The 16,367-nt window shown below is 45.3% G+C and overlaps 1 protein-coding gene across 1 annotated transcript in view; it reads left to right on the forward strand.

Moving 5' to 3' along the window:
- Positions 1–16,367, forward strand: part of prrt4b (proline rich transmembrane protein 4b) — a 42,654-nt gene that overhangs the window by 714 nt on the left and 25,573 nt on the right. The window contains exon 2 of the mRNA XM_084049968.1: positions 10,793–12,005. Within this exon, the coding sequence (XP_083906094.1) occupies positions 10,895–12,005 (1,111 nt within the window). The 5' untranslated portion in view covers positions 10,793–10,894. The remainder of the gene's footprint in view (positions 1–10,792; positions 12,006–16,367) is intronic.

Consider the following 16,367-nt stretch of genomic DNA (forward strand, 5'->3'; position numbering starts at 1 on the left):
GTGCCTGTGCGTGTGCCTGTGTGTGTGTAGCACCCTTGTGAAAGTGGCACAGCAGACTCCAAAAGGCGTTCATATCCCAAGGATTAGCGAGACGTCTTTGGACTCAGCTGTCACCATGGCGAAGGCAGCCAGCGGAACGACTGGGCTCTGAGTGTCACTTAGAACAGCCAGGTTCAATGTATTCATCGCTCTTTGGGACTGGCTGTGCAGGCATTCAGCTGACACAATTAACAGGATTCTCAAGCAAGTACTGTAGGCCAGTGGTGGGGGGGGTAGAAAATTCATATTTTTGGGGGTGAACTACTCCTTTAAATTAACCTCAATGCTACTGTGTGCAAAGGAGGGAAATACATTATGATTAAAGGGATATTTCACTTTCAAACAACAAGGACGGGTGTTTTCGATGAATCTATCATGGTTAAAATGGAGTTTAAAGTTACAATGGGTTTGTATAGGAAGGGGGCGTTTCTGATAAAATGAATATCACATATCTAAATACTGAATCAAGCAACTTAAAAACTGTCCGGGGTGTGCAGATGTTAAAATGACCCCAAACATGTTTGAAAGTGAAATATGTTTGAGGTTTTCTAACGGCAAACCACTTGTGTCATCAGCGGAAAGCTCACAATAGCATGGAGTCAGGACTCAGGAGGATGCTGTTTGGGTGTTGACCTGCCTGCATGTTGTCACTGTCACCATGACCAGAAGGTATATATAGGCTATTCCGGGACACGGGATGGGAGCGATATACCTCGTTATGGTCAATAACGGACAAGGACTATTGACTGTGACTGGCGGGGCCATTTTCTCTGTGTATCTGTTTAATGGATTTCTACGTGCTGAACACCCACATGAACCTGACCTGACTGAGTTCAATGCGGGTTACTGTAGCAACAGCTTTCAACCTGGGCGGCTATTTTGGGAAACGTGCACAAATGTTCAAGTATTTCTACATTGTAGTATTACTACTTTTGCTTAAAGAGGCACTTCACCCATTTTTAACCTCATCTTCGTATACTTGGTCTACACTAATGCTCATTAGAAGATGATAACAATTTCCGTCTGCTCACTCTGCGGTCTCATTGGTGGGATATGGACGGTTGCCTACCAATTCCGAGCTAATTTCTCTTCTTGGAAAGTACATTGTTCTTGCATAACCAAAAAAGTTTGAAATCTTATCAAATCTGCCTACCAATGATGTCACTGGTAGGCAGGTTTCTGAGCTGTCCTCATCCCTCCTCTGAGACACAGATAGACAGAAATGTCATCATCTTTGAGCATTTGTGACCGCTCACAGTGGTTTGAGACACAACGGGGCCATGGTAATTTTTCAGGTTTTTACATATTATGAAAGTACAGAATGTAAGCTTTCATATGATGTATCATTCATTGAAATTGGACAATATTTGAAGAAGATGTGATCATTTTAAACTTGTTGAACCAGAAACCCCAAAGTAAAGAAAATGCCCTGGCAAGATTTTTAACTTTCAACACCTCTGGGGCCCTGAAAATGGGTGTGAAAATGGGAGTGACATAGGTGTTAACTCCACCCCTAACCACTCCCCCACTTGCTGTACTGTCAACTGTCAGCTGTCAATAATTGAAACAGTAGTAACTTGTATGTATTTTTATGTGGCAGGGCAGCTGGCATAAACCAGGAGGAGAAAATCATACGAGAAGAATAAAGTAATCTAGAACGTTTGATGTTTTTAAGTCAGTAGATCATCAAATAATCATAATAATAATAATAAAGGGAGAAGAGAATAAAACTAGTTTGTTTATTTTCACAGTGCATGACTACAAGAAAGAACAAAACACATTACTTAAAAAACAGCAATTGTGCAGTCTAAAAACACTGGATGGTCAGAGGGTATAGCTATACAACTATAGAATCAGAATCAGCTTTACAAAGTATTTACATATTTACACATAGTACCTGAGATTAGCTAGAGTGAGCATAGCAGCATAATGCATACTGTGCATGATATACTCATGGACGTTAAGGTGCTAGAAAAACTCACCAAAAAAAGACCAGTCAGTGCGTTGTACATGGAATTAAGGTGCAAAATGTCAGTGTGCGTCGACCGCATAATCCACATACAGAAGACAAAAAGTCAAGTCACTTGTCCCTGGTAGAATCCACAGTTAGTTCAGCAGCCTGACGGCAGCCAGGTGAAAGCTGTTCGTGAACCATGGTGCTATACTCGGACAGTCTTCTTCTGAGGTGCTGTGGACTTTGGTTTGGGGCATGTGGTGTCTTTTGCATCATCGCGACAGAACTTTCTGATTTCCTTAAAAAGTTTCTAATCTTCTCCATTTCTGCTGGTCGATCATTGTCCACGGCGACATTATTAACTTCTGCACATAGTAACAGCGGGCCAATTCCGACGTGTACGCCACCGGGAGCGGCTGTCCCACCGGTTTCATCGTCCTCGTTGTCAGAACACAAACTGCTGTTGATTTGATCAAAAACAATGTTGTGGTCTTCATCTTCAGAGTCGGATTCGTCCGTGATCGCTGAGTCAGAGTCACTGCCACCGTGTATGAAGTCCAAAATAAATCCTTCCAGAATGCTGTCCTGTCCTGTCCCAGTTCCTCCATTCAAGGCTTTTACTAAACGTGTTGTACTAGCCATGAAGAATGCTGTTGTGTTTACTCTCTGACAGAAACACGCTGCTACTTAAGGGCGGTACTCTGGTGCGTGAAACTGGAGAACAATGACTAGCCAGGCCAATCGAAACTCTATGCAAATTCTGGTTGGAATGTTGTTCAACCCCCAAAATAAGCACGGAAACTCTCTTAAAAACAGAGCCATGTTCACAATGTAATTGTAACCATTTAATGACTATTTAACGGCTTTCTGGTGGAATACAAACCTTCTTCAACATTCGAACTGTGTTAATATGGGAAAAAACGAAAAACACAAAAAATAAAAATCTAACTTTATTCCCCATTTTCGGCCGTTTGGCAAATTGCGAGTTCTGTACCCAAACACTGTAAGCGGTCACATTTGTGAGAACCAATTGTATGAAGATAGGTTGAAAATGGGTGAAGTTCTCCTTTAACCATATATACTCGATTGACTGGAATTCCCCAGGTCTCTATACTTGGTCCAATCCCTTTTTCCTCCTCTATACCAAATCTTTTTGCCAAAAACAGCACATCTACGAGCTCATAACTCTGTGAGCTTGAAGCCTATGCTATTTTTGCCGAATGTTCTCCTCAGAAGAGGGATGCTATAGGTTTGTGTCTGTGGTTAAGTAACACATCTGAAAATACTTCTTCCACAACTGACTATGGCTACTGCCTTTCCTAAACCAAGCATGTACACTCATAACACCTTATGAGGATGTAGTATATCGTCTCTGTCGGGTGGAAACCTCATATGTCCAAAACTGTGCAGGATTCAAATTCAAAAATAGCAAAAGTAGCAGATCTGCAAGCTCAAAATGCGCCCCGTTGCGAGCTTGCGGATCTGCCACTTTTGACGTTTTTGTGTGACGCTGTAGTATGATCAAGTAGGGCGTTCATTTAAGAAAAATGCATAAAAAAGCTAAAATGTGGAGATAAGAGGTTTCTGCCCGACAGCAACGATATGTGGACTGGTGGCTACGGTCAGATAGCATGTGTGTACTGCGTACAGCGTTGACATTCCTTTGTGGATTCAAGGCCGAGGGAGACAGATAGGACAAAGTTAAAGCTCCCCTCCCTCTGTGCCGGGAGCCTGGAGCATCAATGGGACAGAGTCACACACACACACACACACACACACACACACACACACACACACACGCGCGCACACGCACGCACACGCACACACACACACACACACACACACACACACACACACACACACACACACACACACACACACACACACACACACACACACACACACACACACAGCCAGCCAGCCAGCCAGCTAGCCAGCCAGCTGCACGTGGACAGACAGACAGACAACAAAACGTTACACATGCAAAACGGTCACATGTGTACAGTCCGTGGCGTGCACAGACACACATACCAGGCTTTTCACAACATGTTCTGCTCCAAGAACAAACACATTTTCCATGTGTCCGTATACACGCGCGTGCACGCAAGCACACACACACAAATACATGAAATAAAAACCTGAATGCATGAAAAAAAAACGTAAACACTAATAGTGGCCACTGGCAGTGGTGGAAAAAGTACAAAAATGTTTTACTTAAGTAAAAGTATCATTACTGCAATGTAGAAATATTCTGTATGTTCTGAAGTGAAAGTCATGGAATTCTATTTACTTGATTAAAAGTACAAAACTGTTGGTATCAAAATGTACTTGTAAATGTACTGTACAAAAGTAGAAAGTACTCATTATGCAGAATGTCCCTTTTGACAAGTTTTCAAATGTATAAAAATCTTTATAAAATAGCAGATCTACAAGCTCACATGCAACACGTTATGAGCTTGTAGATATTTTCAAATGGCCGAAATGTACTGTATAGGGCTGAAGTGGTTCCTCTATATTTTGTAATAATAATCAAGATCTACAAAGTAACTAGTAACTAAAGTTATCAAAGAATTGTAGTGCAGTAAAAGTGATAATATGTGCCTTTGAGATGTAGTGGAGTAGAAGTAAAAGTATACTGAAAATTGGAAATACTCCAGTAAAGTAAAACATACCTACAGTACAAGTACAGTACTTGAGTAAATGTACTTAGTTACTTTACACCACTTGACATACATTTTACACGTGTCCGTACACACACACACACACACACACACACACACACACACACACACACACACATAAAAAAACACTGAATACATAAAGCAAACCGTAAACACTAATACTGGCCACTGCACTGGCAGGAGAGGGGTTAAATCACTCTATTATCCAATGGCGTGTCATTGATCGTGGAGCCCATGGTGTGGTTATGGCAGGCTTGTTAAATAGTAATGGCACTGCCCCACAGTCAATCCATCTCATTGGAGATCAGTCCTCGGTCCAGCAGATATCCATTTCAATCACTCAATTTGTGCCTCTAATTCGGCGCGCAGCTTCATGCCCTTGAATCACATTATTTTTATACTCTCTCTCCCTCCCTCTCCATCTCTCTCTCTCTTCTCTGCATCTCGCTGCCTTTATCTCTTCACTTCACTCCCTCTATATCTGTCACTTTTTCTTTTAATACGCTGCTTCTGATGTGAGAGGCTACTCGGTCATCGTGACCACAGGGATGAAGGAGTTGCATAGTGATGATGAATAACTCATAACAACGCAGTCGAGGTGTGATAACGCACCACTCCCACGGGGGAAAACGTAACGGAGTTGCAACGCAACCTGATTTAAGCCAAAATGGCTGACCCTTCAAAGAGAGGAGAGAGTGATTGGAAGAAGTGTGATACGGCACCGCCACATGGCATGTGCATGCACACACACGTGTGCGAACACACGAGCGTGCACGTGTTGTGTACTGTATTATTATACTTTTGAGGAGGACATTAAAAACGTTTTGTTAACCCCAAAGCCTGACTTGTACTCACATGCTCACCAATGTCACACATGGAAAACAACAGATCCACAAGCTCACAATTCATCCAGCTGTTAGGCGTTGTCTTTCTGTCTTGTTCTGTTCTCTGTGTCTGGTCCGTTGCGTCAGGCTGTGTGTCCTCGTCAGGTCGTGTCTCTGTCAGGTGACATTGCACAAAAAGAAAAGCAGACCTACAAGCGAAAATAGCCGACCTACAAGCCCGACCTACAAGCCCGACCTACAAGCGACGCCTTGTGGGCTTGTAGGTCTGCTATTTTCGTGGCGTGTGACGCCATCGTGCGACCTAGTATGAATCGGGTTTCAGGTCCCCTGTCAGCTCAATGTTTTTGTCAGGTCCTCTCCTTGTCAGGTTCTGTCCTTGTCAGGTCCTAGTCTTCATCAGGTCCTGTCCTTGTCAGGTCCCTTCAGGGGCAGTGAGGCCAAACAGCAGCTACATAAGGGGAGGGTTGGGGGGATTAACCGTTGCTCGAATTTTAGATAGGGCTAGGGCTCCCTGGAAATAGTGTCTCGCTACACATATCTGTACCTAACGCGGTTGGCAATGTGGCTGAAGACATATGACACTGAGAATGTTTGCATAAAATATGACTGTAAAAAGCTACAGATGGATGGAGATGGAGTCTCAGTTTGATGTGATGACAAAACGGCACTCAAAACCCATCTGTAAAATATAGCTTTTGTCAATTACTACCCAGCTACATGGTGTAAAGAACAGCGTAAGAACAAGCTACACAATTCTGAAATTAGTGAAGCAATACCCACTAGAACCAGCTCAGTGGCCAAATTGTGATTGGATGCCAAGGGTTGGATTGGTGGTCAAGTCCCAATGACATATCGTCATGTCCAGGGGGTGTACTTGTACATCATGTCTGGGGGAGGTACTTGTACATCAAGCTGCCTCACGCTATACAGAAACAGAAGGGCTCCTGCCCTATGGGCCACATGGCTCAGGTTCCCAAGGCTGCTTTACCCACAAGAGCTACTAGGAAAAGAACTAAGCTAGTAGCACACTTAGCTAAACTACTTCCCAACACTGGAAACCATGAGAACAAGACATGAGTTTGGACTATGACCATAAGTGTCATGAGGGAACCATCACTAACAACGATCATGTCTATTAAAATAAATCAAAGTCAGGCTAAAAAGTAGAAACACTCCTCAGCCTTCAAAGACCACAGAGAAGTGGATGTTTCAAAGAGCACAGTATCCTGTCCACCTCACCCACAACAACTGTTATTCCCTGCGTTGCTGTTTTTTTCAAGTCTCCATAGGATAGTTGTAACTACAGGCAAGAGAACCACAAAAAGACTCATGTAACCAATGCATTTTAAAAACATTCACAAACAAATTCACAGCAACTAAACCAGTGATTCTCAACCGCTTTAATTTCAAGGACCTCCAGTTTGATATGCATTAGGGCCATTGACCCCCATTAGATATGATTATTTTTATTTCTGGCATAATCTACACTGTAAAATCCTTGCCGTTTATTTAAATCAGAGAGTGGAACGAACCAAATGGACCCGTAACAGACCTGTAAGGGTCCATTTAGCCCTGAAACACCCTCAAGTTCCCTTGGGTGTCCCCGAACCCCCAAAGTTGAGAATCACTGAGCGAGACAATTCTAAGGGACTTAAGAACATGTTGGAAGATTCAGTCAAATCTGTGTTGTTAATTTAACTCTGAGACGGTACAAATGGAACCGCAAGAGTAAAAGGAACACTGTGGATTTGACTGAGTATGTGAAAGCGTTAGTGAAGAGTTCATTAGTTAAGTGGTTCTCAGAAAGGTGTCCGGGGACCCTTAATATAGCAAAATCAGTTTAACCACTTTAACCCTATTTTATACTACGGCTGTTCAAAAATAGCCGATGCACAATGATGTGACCCGTTGTGAGCATGGTGATTTTCTCTTACGTTTTTGAAAAATCTTGAATATTTAGCAAATACTACCAAATTTGGAATAATTTAGATTTTTTTAAAAACACAAATCTTCTCTTCTGGGGGTCTCTGGCACAAAATATTTTCTGATGGGGGGTTCGTGGCTGCATCAATTTGGGCGTCCTCGAAATAAAAAAATGTTAGAGAACCATTGCATTATAGCTGGGGTCTTCAACAGGGGGTCCTCAGAGTTTCTAAAGGGGGGCAGCCAAATCTTTGTGTGATAAGAACTTTCTTTTTTTTTTTTACATTAACAACCCTAGCATCCCTATTCTGAGGGGAACCGAAAATAGCCGATCTACAAGCTCACAACGCCTCGCGAGGCAGCTTGTAGATCGGCTATTTTCGGCAAAGAGGTTTGGTGTAGACGGAAAAAGAGCAGACTAAGTGCAAGTTTTCAAAGTATTGAGTGTTTAGCGGTTATACGTCTGAAAATACACATTAACATGAATGCAACACACACTGACGAAAAGTGCTGTCAAACAAGTCTATGAAGCTACGAAAAAGTTTAATCTGCACCACAATTTTTAGTGGGGGTCCCTGCTTCATCTCCCTCTCAGCTAAGGGGTCCTTGGCCTGAAAAACGCTGAAGACCCCTGCATTATAGTTTACCCCGCTGCATGGCAAAGCACCTGTAACACTTTGCACGTGAAGGTGGTGGTACCACTGGATCCAAGATACTCTGACAGGAAAGTGAAATCTGAGAACATGCACCAGCATAAATTATACACAATCCCCACACGCTGTTAATAATTGATCCGTTATACGTGTCAAATTGGCAGAGAAAGGCAGAGGGATAATTTGCTCAGCACCGAGCTCGCAGCTAATTGAAAGAATTTAGCGTGAAATAAAAAAATTACCAAATGTTCACGTCGAACCTTCTGTCTTCCTTTTGCAAAAGCGGCACTAAGTAGTTTATTTGCAAATTCCAGTTATACTCATTAGACGTGTCTTGGGGCTGTAAATTGTTTGCGCCTGCTGCCCTACAGCATGCGTGGGCGACAATGTACTGTACACTACAGTATGTGGGTACATAAATATGCCAAAGATGTATCCGAGTATGCATGTGTACTGTGTACTGTGTGTGTGTGTGTGTGTGTGTGTGTGTGTGTGTGTGTGTGTGTGTGTGTGTGGGAGGAGGAGGTTGTTCGGTTGGCTGTAAGTGTGAGCCTTCCTTCAATGGAAAATCGATTTCACGGCATTCAGTCAAGTGTCATAACCGCTCGGCAATGTGTGGGCAGCTCGCTGCGCGACCCTCCAGCAGCGAGTCTTCATATCGCTGGGTGGACCGACCCACCCACCCACCCACCCACCCAGCAGTGGAAGAACTACTCTGTGTTTACATGTAGCAAAACAATAATGACATAGTTTTCCCTCTACACCAGCAGTGATCAGCCACTGGAGTAGTGTGGTGTTTACCTGCAGAAACACAATGCCCTCTCGCTTTATTTGTCCTTTTTCACTGTTTGTTTTGGTAGACGGGGGTGTTTTTTGGGCAATCAAAGCTGTGAAAATGCCCCAAAACGGGGTGGAGGGTTCCCAGTTCAAATATGATTATTTTGGGGGGTCTCGGCCTGAAATTGTTGAGAACCCCTGCAGTACAGTACTTGAGTAAATGCACTTAGTTATACTTTCCAACCACTGGTGGACCCCCCCCCCCCCCACCGAGCCAGCAGTTATTGTTCACATCGCTGTAGCTGGTTCCTCCCCCAGGCAGGAACACAGAGAGGTACACATGCAGACCCACTCAGGTCAGCTCTAGGTGGGACACACCAAAGTCCCTGTTCTCGTCCTCGTCACCGAGATCAAGGCTACAGCTCTTATAATAAGGGCTGATTGATCGAGTGCATGAGCGTGCATGTTTGTGTGTGGTGCGTGTGCGTGTGTGTGTTTTGTGTGTGTGTGTGTGTGTGTGTGTGTGTACTTGCCGTAGCTCTTGTCATATAGCCTTGAAGACCTTACAGGCTTATGCAAAGGCTAAAATGTAATTTAGATGCCAGATGAATTGGTAGACCTGGCATCCTATGTGTATAGTTTCAATGTACAGATTATATATTTTTTGGATATTATACTGTTGATAGACTGATGATAGGTTCTTGGTTAACCTATGATCCCTGATTACTATTTCTATGCATTTGATGTCTTACCTCCTGTTTACCTTGCTTACTGTCTGCTAAATGCCTAAATTGTAAGAGAGACGTACGTACGGCATAGGGTGCCACCGAACGTGGATGACAAAAACTATATAAGTACGCTGTATAGCGGAGAAGAAGCCAACTGGCAATAAAAGAGGGATGGAGGCAGACTCAGGATTTTGCTGTGTGGGAAAACAACTGATTCATAGAGCGATATATATACCGTATCAGTATATAGAGGCAGCTGTTGAGGGGCAGCCTGACTGTGTTTTCAGATTGCAGAGAATACTGGCTTTTTTTCTTCTCTCATTTGAGAGCAAAATACACTCCCACGCAAACAGGCTTGCATCTCTCTCTCTCTCTCTCTCTCTCTCTCTCTCTCTCTCTCTCTCTCTCTCTCTCTCTCTCTCTCTCTCTCTCTCTCTGTTTTAAAGAACACATAAATCAGAGATTGAATGGGAACAGAGCTATGGGAGGAGAGCACTTCTAAAGCACACAGGTTGTTGTTCTCCCAGGGGGAAATTCCATTGGTGCTCCAGCCTTTTCACTGAGGCAACTGGATAGTGACTTTGAACCAATGAGCGACCCCCCCCCCCCCCCCCCCATTGTTAAGTTGATGACAAGAGGGAGCCCCTAACTCTAGCCCCCCTTCCCCCTATCCGCACACACACACACACACACACACACACACACACACACACACACACACACACGCACACAACCAAACACACGTAATTCCACTGCACACGTCCGGTCAGACGTCTATAATTGGTCAGCCACAAGAATTACAGTGTCCGACAGCCATGAAGCCATCTGCACGTGAATAACTGCGTAACGTAAACACTGGCCACTATGTCTGACCGGGAAACCACTAATTATGGCGTGCCAATAATACTTGTTGTGATTTGCGGTGTACAATATATTTCTGGCTTGCCAGCTTCAGCAGTCCGGTTTAATGTTTTAGTTTTTTTTTTTACAGCGGGTGGCATCGTATTTGCCGTCGTAATATACTTCATGAACTGGTAAAAGAAAATAAACCCGGTCGCTCACTGAGAAACTGCACAAGAGCAACCAGTCAACCACTGAGAAAAGTTTCACTTTCATCCGGTCAAAGTTAGATGTCCGTCTGTGGCCGTGAAAATCGTGTCACTCACTCGGTTATTGTGTTCTTGTCTTATAGGTCACGTTGACAGAACGCCGGCCCAGCGGGCCACGGGGAACGGGGACAGGATGAACAGAACCATGTGACCACTCCACCCTCCGCTCCACTGCCAGCAGCAGCATGCCTCGCCTCCGCCGGACATCGGACTGGTGCTTCTGGTGCTGTTTGCTGCTCACGGTTTACCGACAGACCCTCGGCGATGAGGAGGGCCTTTGGGGACCGGCGCCCTCCGAGGAACCACCGGGGGAACAAACGCCTCCCAACCAACCCGGTTCTGTTCGGTGGAGCCCGTTCCTACCAAAGTCCTCCTCCCTTGCATCACCGCCGCCCGGCCTTCCCGTCAGCCGATGGGCCGGGGACTCGGAAACCGAGAACGAGGCTGTCGCGTCGTCCGAAGGGTCGACAGAACCAATCGATCACTTGTCAGAACATTCAGGTTCCGGGGAAGAGAGCGTTTCCTCCACGTCCAGACCGCCTGCCACCTCTACTCAGGAGCACCTCGCCAACATGACGCTGGAGATAAGGACCGACTCCGTCCCCAAAGGGACATCAAATTCTCCACAGGGCAGCGTGATACGGAGTAACACAGATCCTCTTGTTTCTGACTCTCACTCTACCAACAGCACTTCTATCAGAGACATGCCATCCTCCCACAGTCCCACCAGCGCAAGCGCTCCGGCGCGTACATCAACACATACCCACCCACCGCCGGGCTCTGCGCAAACCGCAGAGCACAACACGGACCCCAGGGTCAAACACCTCCCAGAGGAACGCGCTGACAAAGAGGAAGTTGCAGATCCTCATCAAACAGAGCCTTTGACGGACGCTTCGACGGTGCCGCCAGAAACCACAGTTCCCACCGCTTTGATATCAGTGACATACCAACCCATGACAATGAACCCAGGCCTGTTGGAGACCACACTGGCCAGACACCCGCTCGGGTCCGTCACCCATGCGACAACCCCAGGAACAATCGTTGCTACAACACCACCAATGAAGTTAACAGTTAGCGTTAGCATTAGCATTAGCACCAGCACCACAGAGGTCACAGTGACAGACATTCAACCCACTCAGTCTGAGCCGCACTCAGGCGTATCCGAGGCCAAATCTGGGCCAGTGGAGGAACAAGTCTGGACGCTCACCAGCGCCGCGGTGATAAAAGACCAACACGTGTCGGAGGCCGTTACAAGCACGTCTCAAGGGGCAAAGGTTAACTTCCCAATACCAGTAGGTAAGCAAATCAATAGCGGTTTGTATCAAATCAATGAACGTGATCAATCATCCGCAGACGGGAGTTGATTCCTTTCAATAAATGGCGATCAAATGTCTGTCAATGTGATCAATGGCGTCTCTGACTTGCTAAGACGTCAATGAGCACAAAAACTGTCCATAAGTCCAAATTGATTTGAAATCCCTTTCAACATTTCTTAATTACAAGATGTTAAGGCTACAATCCGTAACATCCGTTGTCTCTCTCTCGACACAGAGAGGTACTTCTGTCCAAACTACAAAAGTGCCTGTCGTCTGCTTCAAATAACTTTACCTGGCACCATGAGTCTAGATGTCTCAATAGAAGAGTAGGGAGACCACCTTCAATAACTGCAGATGTACTAGTTTGTATTGTAACATACTCTACCATACACTACAGGTTGGTCAAAATAACCTTACATTCATTCAAATAAATACAGATTTGACTAGATTACAGAATTATGTTTAGCAACTACAGGTCTACATAAGCACCTCCTACATTAACCACTTAAACTCTATCTTCTTTGTTGTGCGACGAATAGTAGAATTAACGGATCTACAGACTCTCAACCCATCGCAATGCGACACGCTGTGAGCTTGTAGATCTGATATTTCATGCTATTTTGGAACATTTGCACAAACAGGACGAGGCAAAACAGGGACGCCAGCGAGGTTTAAAGTGGTTAGATACTGGAAGGTCAGCAGCGATTTGCATCAATAAAAGGATGCACTGCCCTCCGCACGGTGCAGTGCAGGAGGGGGACGCTGCGACTGCGAGGTATTTGGAATCGCTTTCACGTTGACATTGAGAAAACACCTCCTTCCTCCTCATCCGCCCATCCCCCATCACTGCGGCGAGGCCTGCTGCATGCATGGCGGAGGCCTGGCGTCTAGCAGTCTTAATGACTCCTCACACGTAGCCCCTCCTCCGCCCGCAGACACACATTCATCATAGGAAGGTCATAGGTGGTTGTGCAAAATGATGAGGCGATTACTCTGGATACTCTGTGGTCTTCGGTGCAGCCTGGTGGGGCATCACAGAACAATATTCATTTACTCTGGATACTCTGTGGTCTTCAGTGCGGCCCGGTGGGGCATCACAGAACAATATACTCATTTACACACACACACACACACACACTCCCCGATGAGAAGGGATTTGTACGTTTATGTTCGGGCGTGTGTTGTTTGGGGCAAAAGGCTGTTGCCTGTGTGCGTGGGCCATGCAGGTTGTTATTACGTTTGGGTTCCCGGGCTACAACTCAGCTGCAGTACGTCTAACTGCTCAGTGCTGTCATGTTATGTCTGGAGCAATCAGTGTTGTGTCTGCGCCTGCCTAGCGTGGGTTTATCCATGGCGACGGGGACCTGCGACAGAGGGGGGGGCTTCTGTATGGATCAGTATTCCGAGCGCGCACTCAGCGAAAAACGCCACTGTTCCTATGGGACCGTCCGCTCACCGGTCCCTGTTCATGGATGCTGAACATGCTTCTTGCCATTTAAGTCTCCTCCACCTCCCCCTCCTCCCTCCCCCTCTCTCTCTCTCTCCCTCCTTCCCACCCTCTCCCTATCCACCCCCTCCCAGACTCCCCCACCTCCATCCATCCATTCATCCACAACGCCTCTCCTCTTGCGAACTGGAGAGCATGGGGCCAGCCGTGGCCTTCTGACTCCCAAGAGAGAAAACATCTAGATTGGTACAGAGAGTAGCTCGTGGTTTTGTTCGGGCAAGGATGAAACCGTGTTCCTCTCTGCCCCCCCCCAAGATAGCAGATCCGCTCTCTGCTGGGTAACAGTCTGGATCTTTGCAGCGAGCAGCAAACGACTGAGCCAACATCACCGAAGGACACGCGAGGAGGCTGTGATGCTAAAAATGAACACTAGGGCACCTCGGCATTAAAATACTACACGTTATGCCACCATGCATGTCCCCTGTGCATGCCTTGTTGCATGCCATGCCATGCATGCCATGTTTGTGTAATTTGCATCTCATAGAAATACATGCAGAATGTGCCAAGCGTATTTTATACTCAATTGCGCGCTGACGGTGTCGTGAACTGAAAACAGCAGATCTACAAGATCACAAAGAGTAATATTTTGGCTGGCTGTGAGCTTATAGATCTGCTATTTTCAGTGTCCTGAACACACGCGAGCGTTCCCAGACCACAGAGATAAATGAATAGAGTGGACAGCGTGCTTCCGTGGCAAACGTGGAGGTTAAGGTAGCAGAGTAAAGTATCTGTGTACATGAAAGCAGGGTGCTTATGACCTACTGTATCTGCACCGTTTTAAGTCTAGGATGTGTATGATAGCTTTAAACAGCTCAATGTCTGTCTGTCAGATATGAATTAAATAAATAAAGAGATGAAACTTTTTATAAAAGTAGAAAGTACACATATCTTACGAGTGTCGGAAATGCTTAGAGATAGCTTCCAGATATTGAAGTTTAAACAGCGAGCACAGAGTTGTATACATATTTTGTAATAAACGCTGTAGGTTCGTCCTTCTCATGATGACGTAATTGCCATCCAGCTGTATAGTCTCATCTTGCTTCATTTCCTTGGCAACCAGAGACGTGGTGACCTACGCCACAGGCAAGGTCAGCCTACTATCTTATGTTGACACCGAGAAGGAGGCCAGCAGACAATAACACTGGCATTAACTGGTAGGCACAGGCAGTTTTAACCATATTGACACATAAGAGACATGCTGGCTACCAAATAGTATACCAGGCTACCAGCACATACAAATGAAATATATATATTTTATCAGATTTTGAATACATATGTATCGATAAATACATATTTATCAATCGATCGGTGTACCATGCACTGGGTCGTCTTTAGAGGGACACCGAAAGCGCCCAACAGCAAGGTCAACTGTAAGGAGAGGAGAAGGAGGAGCGTGCGTGGGGGGACAAGGAGGTGAAGGAGTAGATTGAGAGATTGCGGTATGTAGGATGAGGAAATGCGGGGGGATGAAAAACGAGGTGCTTTAATGCGTCTCCGATAGCGATCATCATACATTTCCTCCCAAGCAAGCAGCCTGATTTCTTCATCCCTTTCTCCTCTCTCTCTCTCTCTCTCTCTTCTCTCATTAGCATATGATCCATTAATAGAGAGGCTGAGCTCGTAACTGCACTCTATTAATACTTGCACAGTATTCCTTTGGCAGTGGTGCGGCCAGTGCAGCAAGTCTAATGCTGCGTTCACACTGGCAGCTACCAAAGATACAAAGATGCAAAGCTACACAGCATATCTGTCGCTTTGTAGCTTTACATCTGAAGTTGAAGCCAGCTCAACCTATTTGTAGCTTTGTAGCCGTTGTAGCAGCTGAAAATGTCTGCTTTTGTAGACATTTAACGGCATGTGTAGACATTTGTGTGGTTAAAGTATCTTTGTATCTTCATTTCGTTGGCTTCCATTGAAAAATAATGGTAGACTGTATCTGTGTAGCCGCCAGTGTGAACGCAGCATAAGAAAGACACATCCAACGCATTATCAACGGTGTAACTGATTATGGGCGCTGGAATGCACGCTGAGCATGTGACGCGAATACCTGCATGACGCCCCTCGCTGAGATGATCAGTGGGAAACGGATTAGGAAAAAATGAGCACGAGAGCAGTGTCGTATGGATATGGATACGTTAATCATTTCATACCGGCTGGAGGTTCACAGAGTCCATGTGTTTTAATAAACGGGTTGGATTAGGCCTGTTTGTCTTTAAGCTTGGACACAGCAGGCACGCAGCAGAGCTGAATAGAAGCGAGCCATATAGACCGCCCCGACTTTAGGGGACCGTTCGTTCTCATGCAAGGTTACTATGGCAACTTTAATTAAGCTGACCGCCTTTATTTGTCAGCGGTGCTTGGTTGGCTAACAGTGAACGTCAGAATAGAACACACGCATTTCTCACACTCAGTGTGAAGAATTTTACATTCAAAGAAATAATAATTTCAAACGATACAAATGAAATAAAACAAATATAATATGAAGAATGTAATATTTAAAAAAAAAAAGTCAAACACACAGCTGTTGTTAAAATAAGTCAATACCACAACTGATCAATTGAGATTAATTGGAGCAGTAAGGAATTAATCGAAAATGCAGATGCTGCGTTGTAAGGTTATTTTGTTTAAAAGCATAACAGATATTCCAGGATTAGACATCTAAGCCACAACGGGCAATTTCTATATATGGCGTTATCTGGCTCCCCACGGAGCCGATCGTACCTGCTTCCATTTCATTTTTCCTTATCAGTCAACGCCTCCTATCACTCCTTCAAGCACACGCTTGCACGCCAGCCCCCCCAAAGCCCCCCCCCCCCGCACACACACACACACACA

The sequence above is a fragment of the Gymnoscopelus microlampas genome, assembly GCF_963454915.1.
Source record: "Gymnoscopelus microlampas genome assembly, chromosome: 23".
In the NCBI taxonomy this organism is placed as follows: Eukaryota; Metazoa; Chordata; class Actinopteri; order Myctophiformes; family Myctophidae; genus Gymnoscopelus; species Gymnoscopelus microlampas.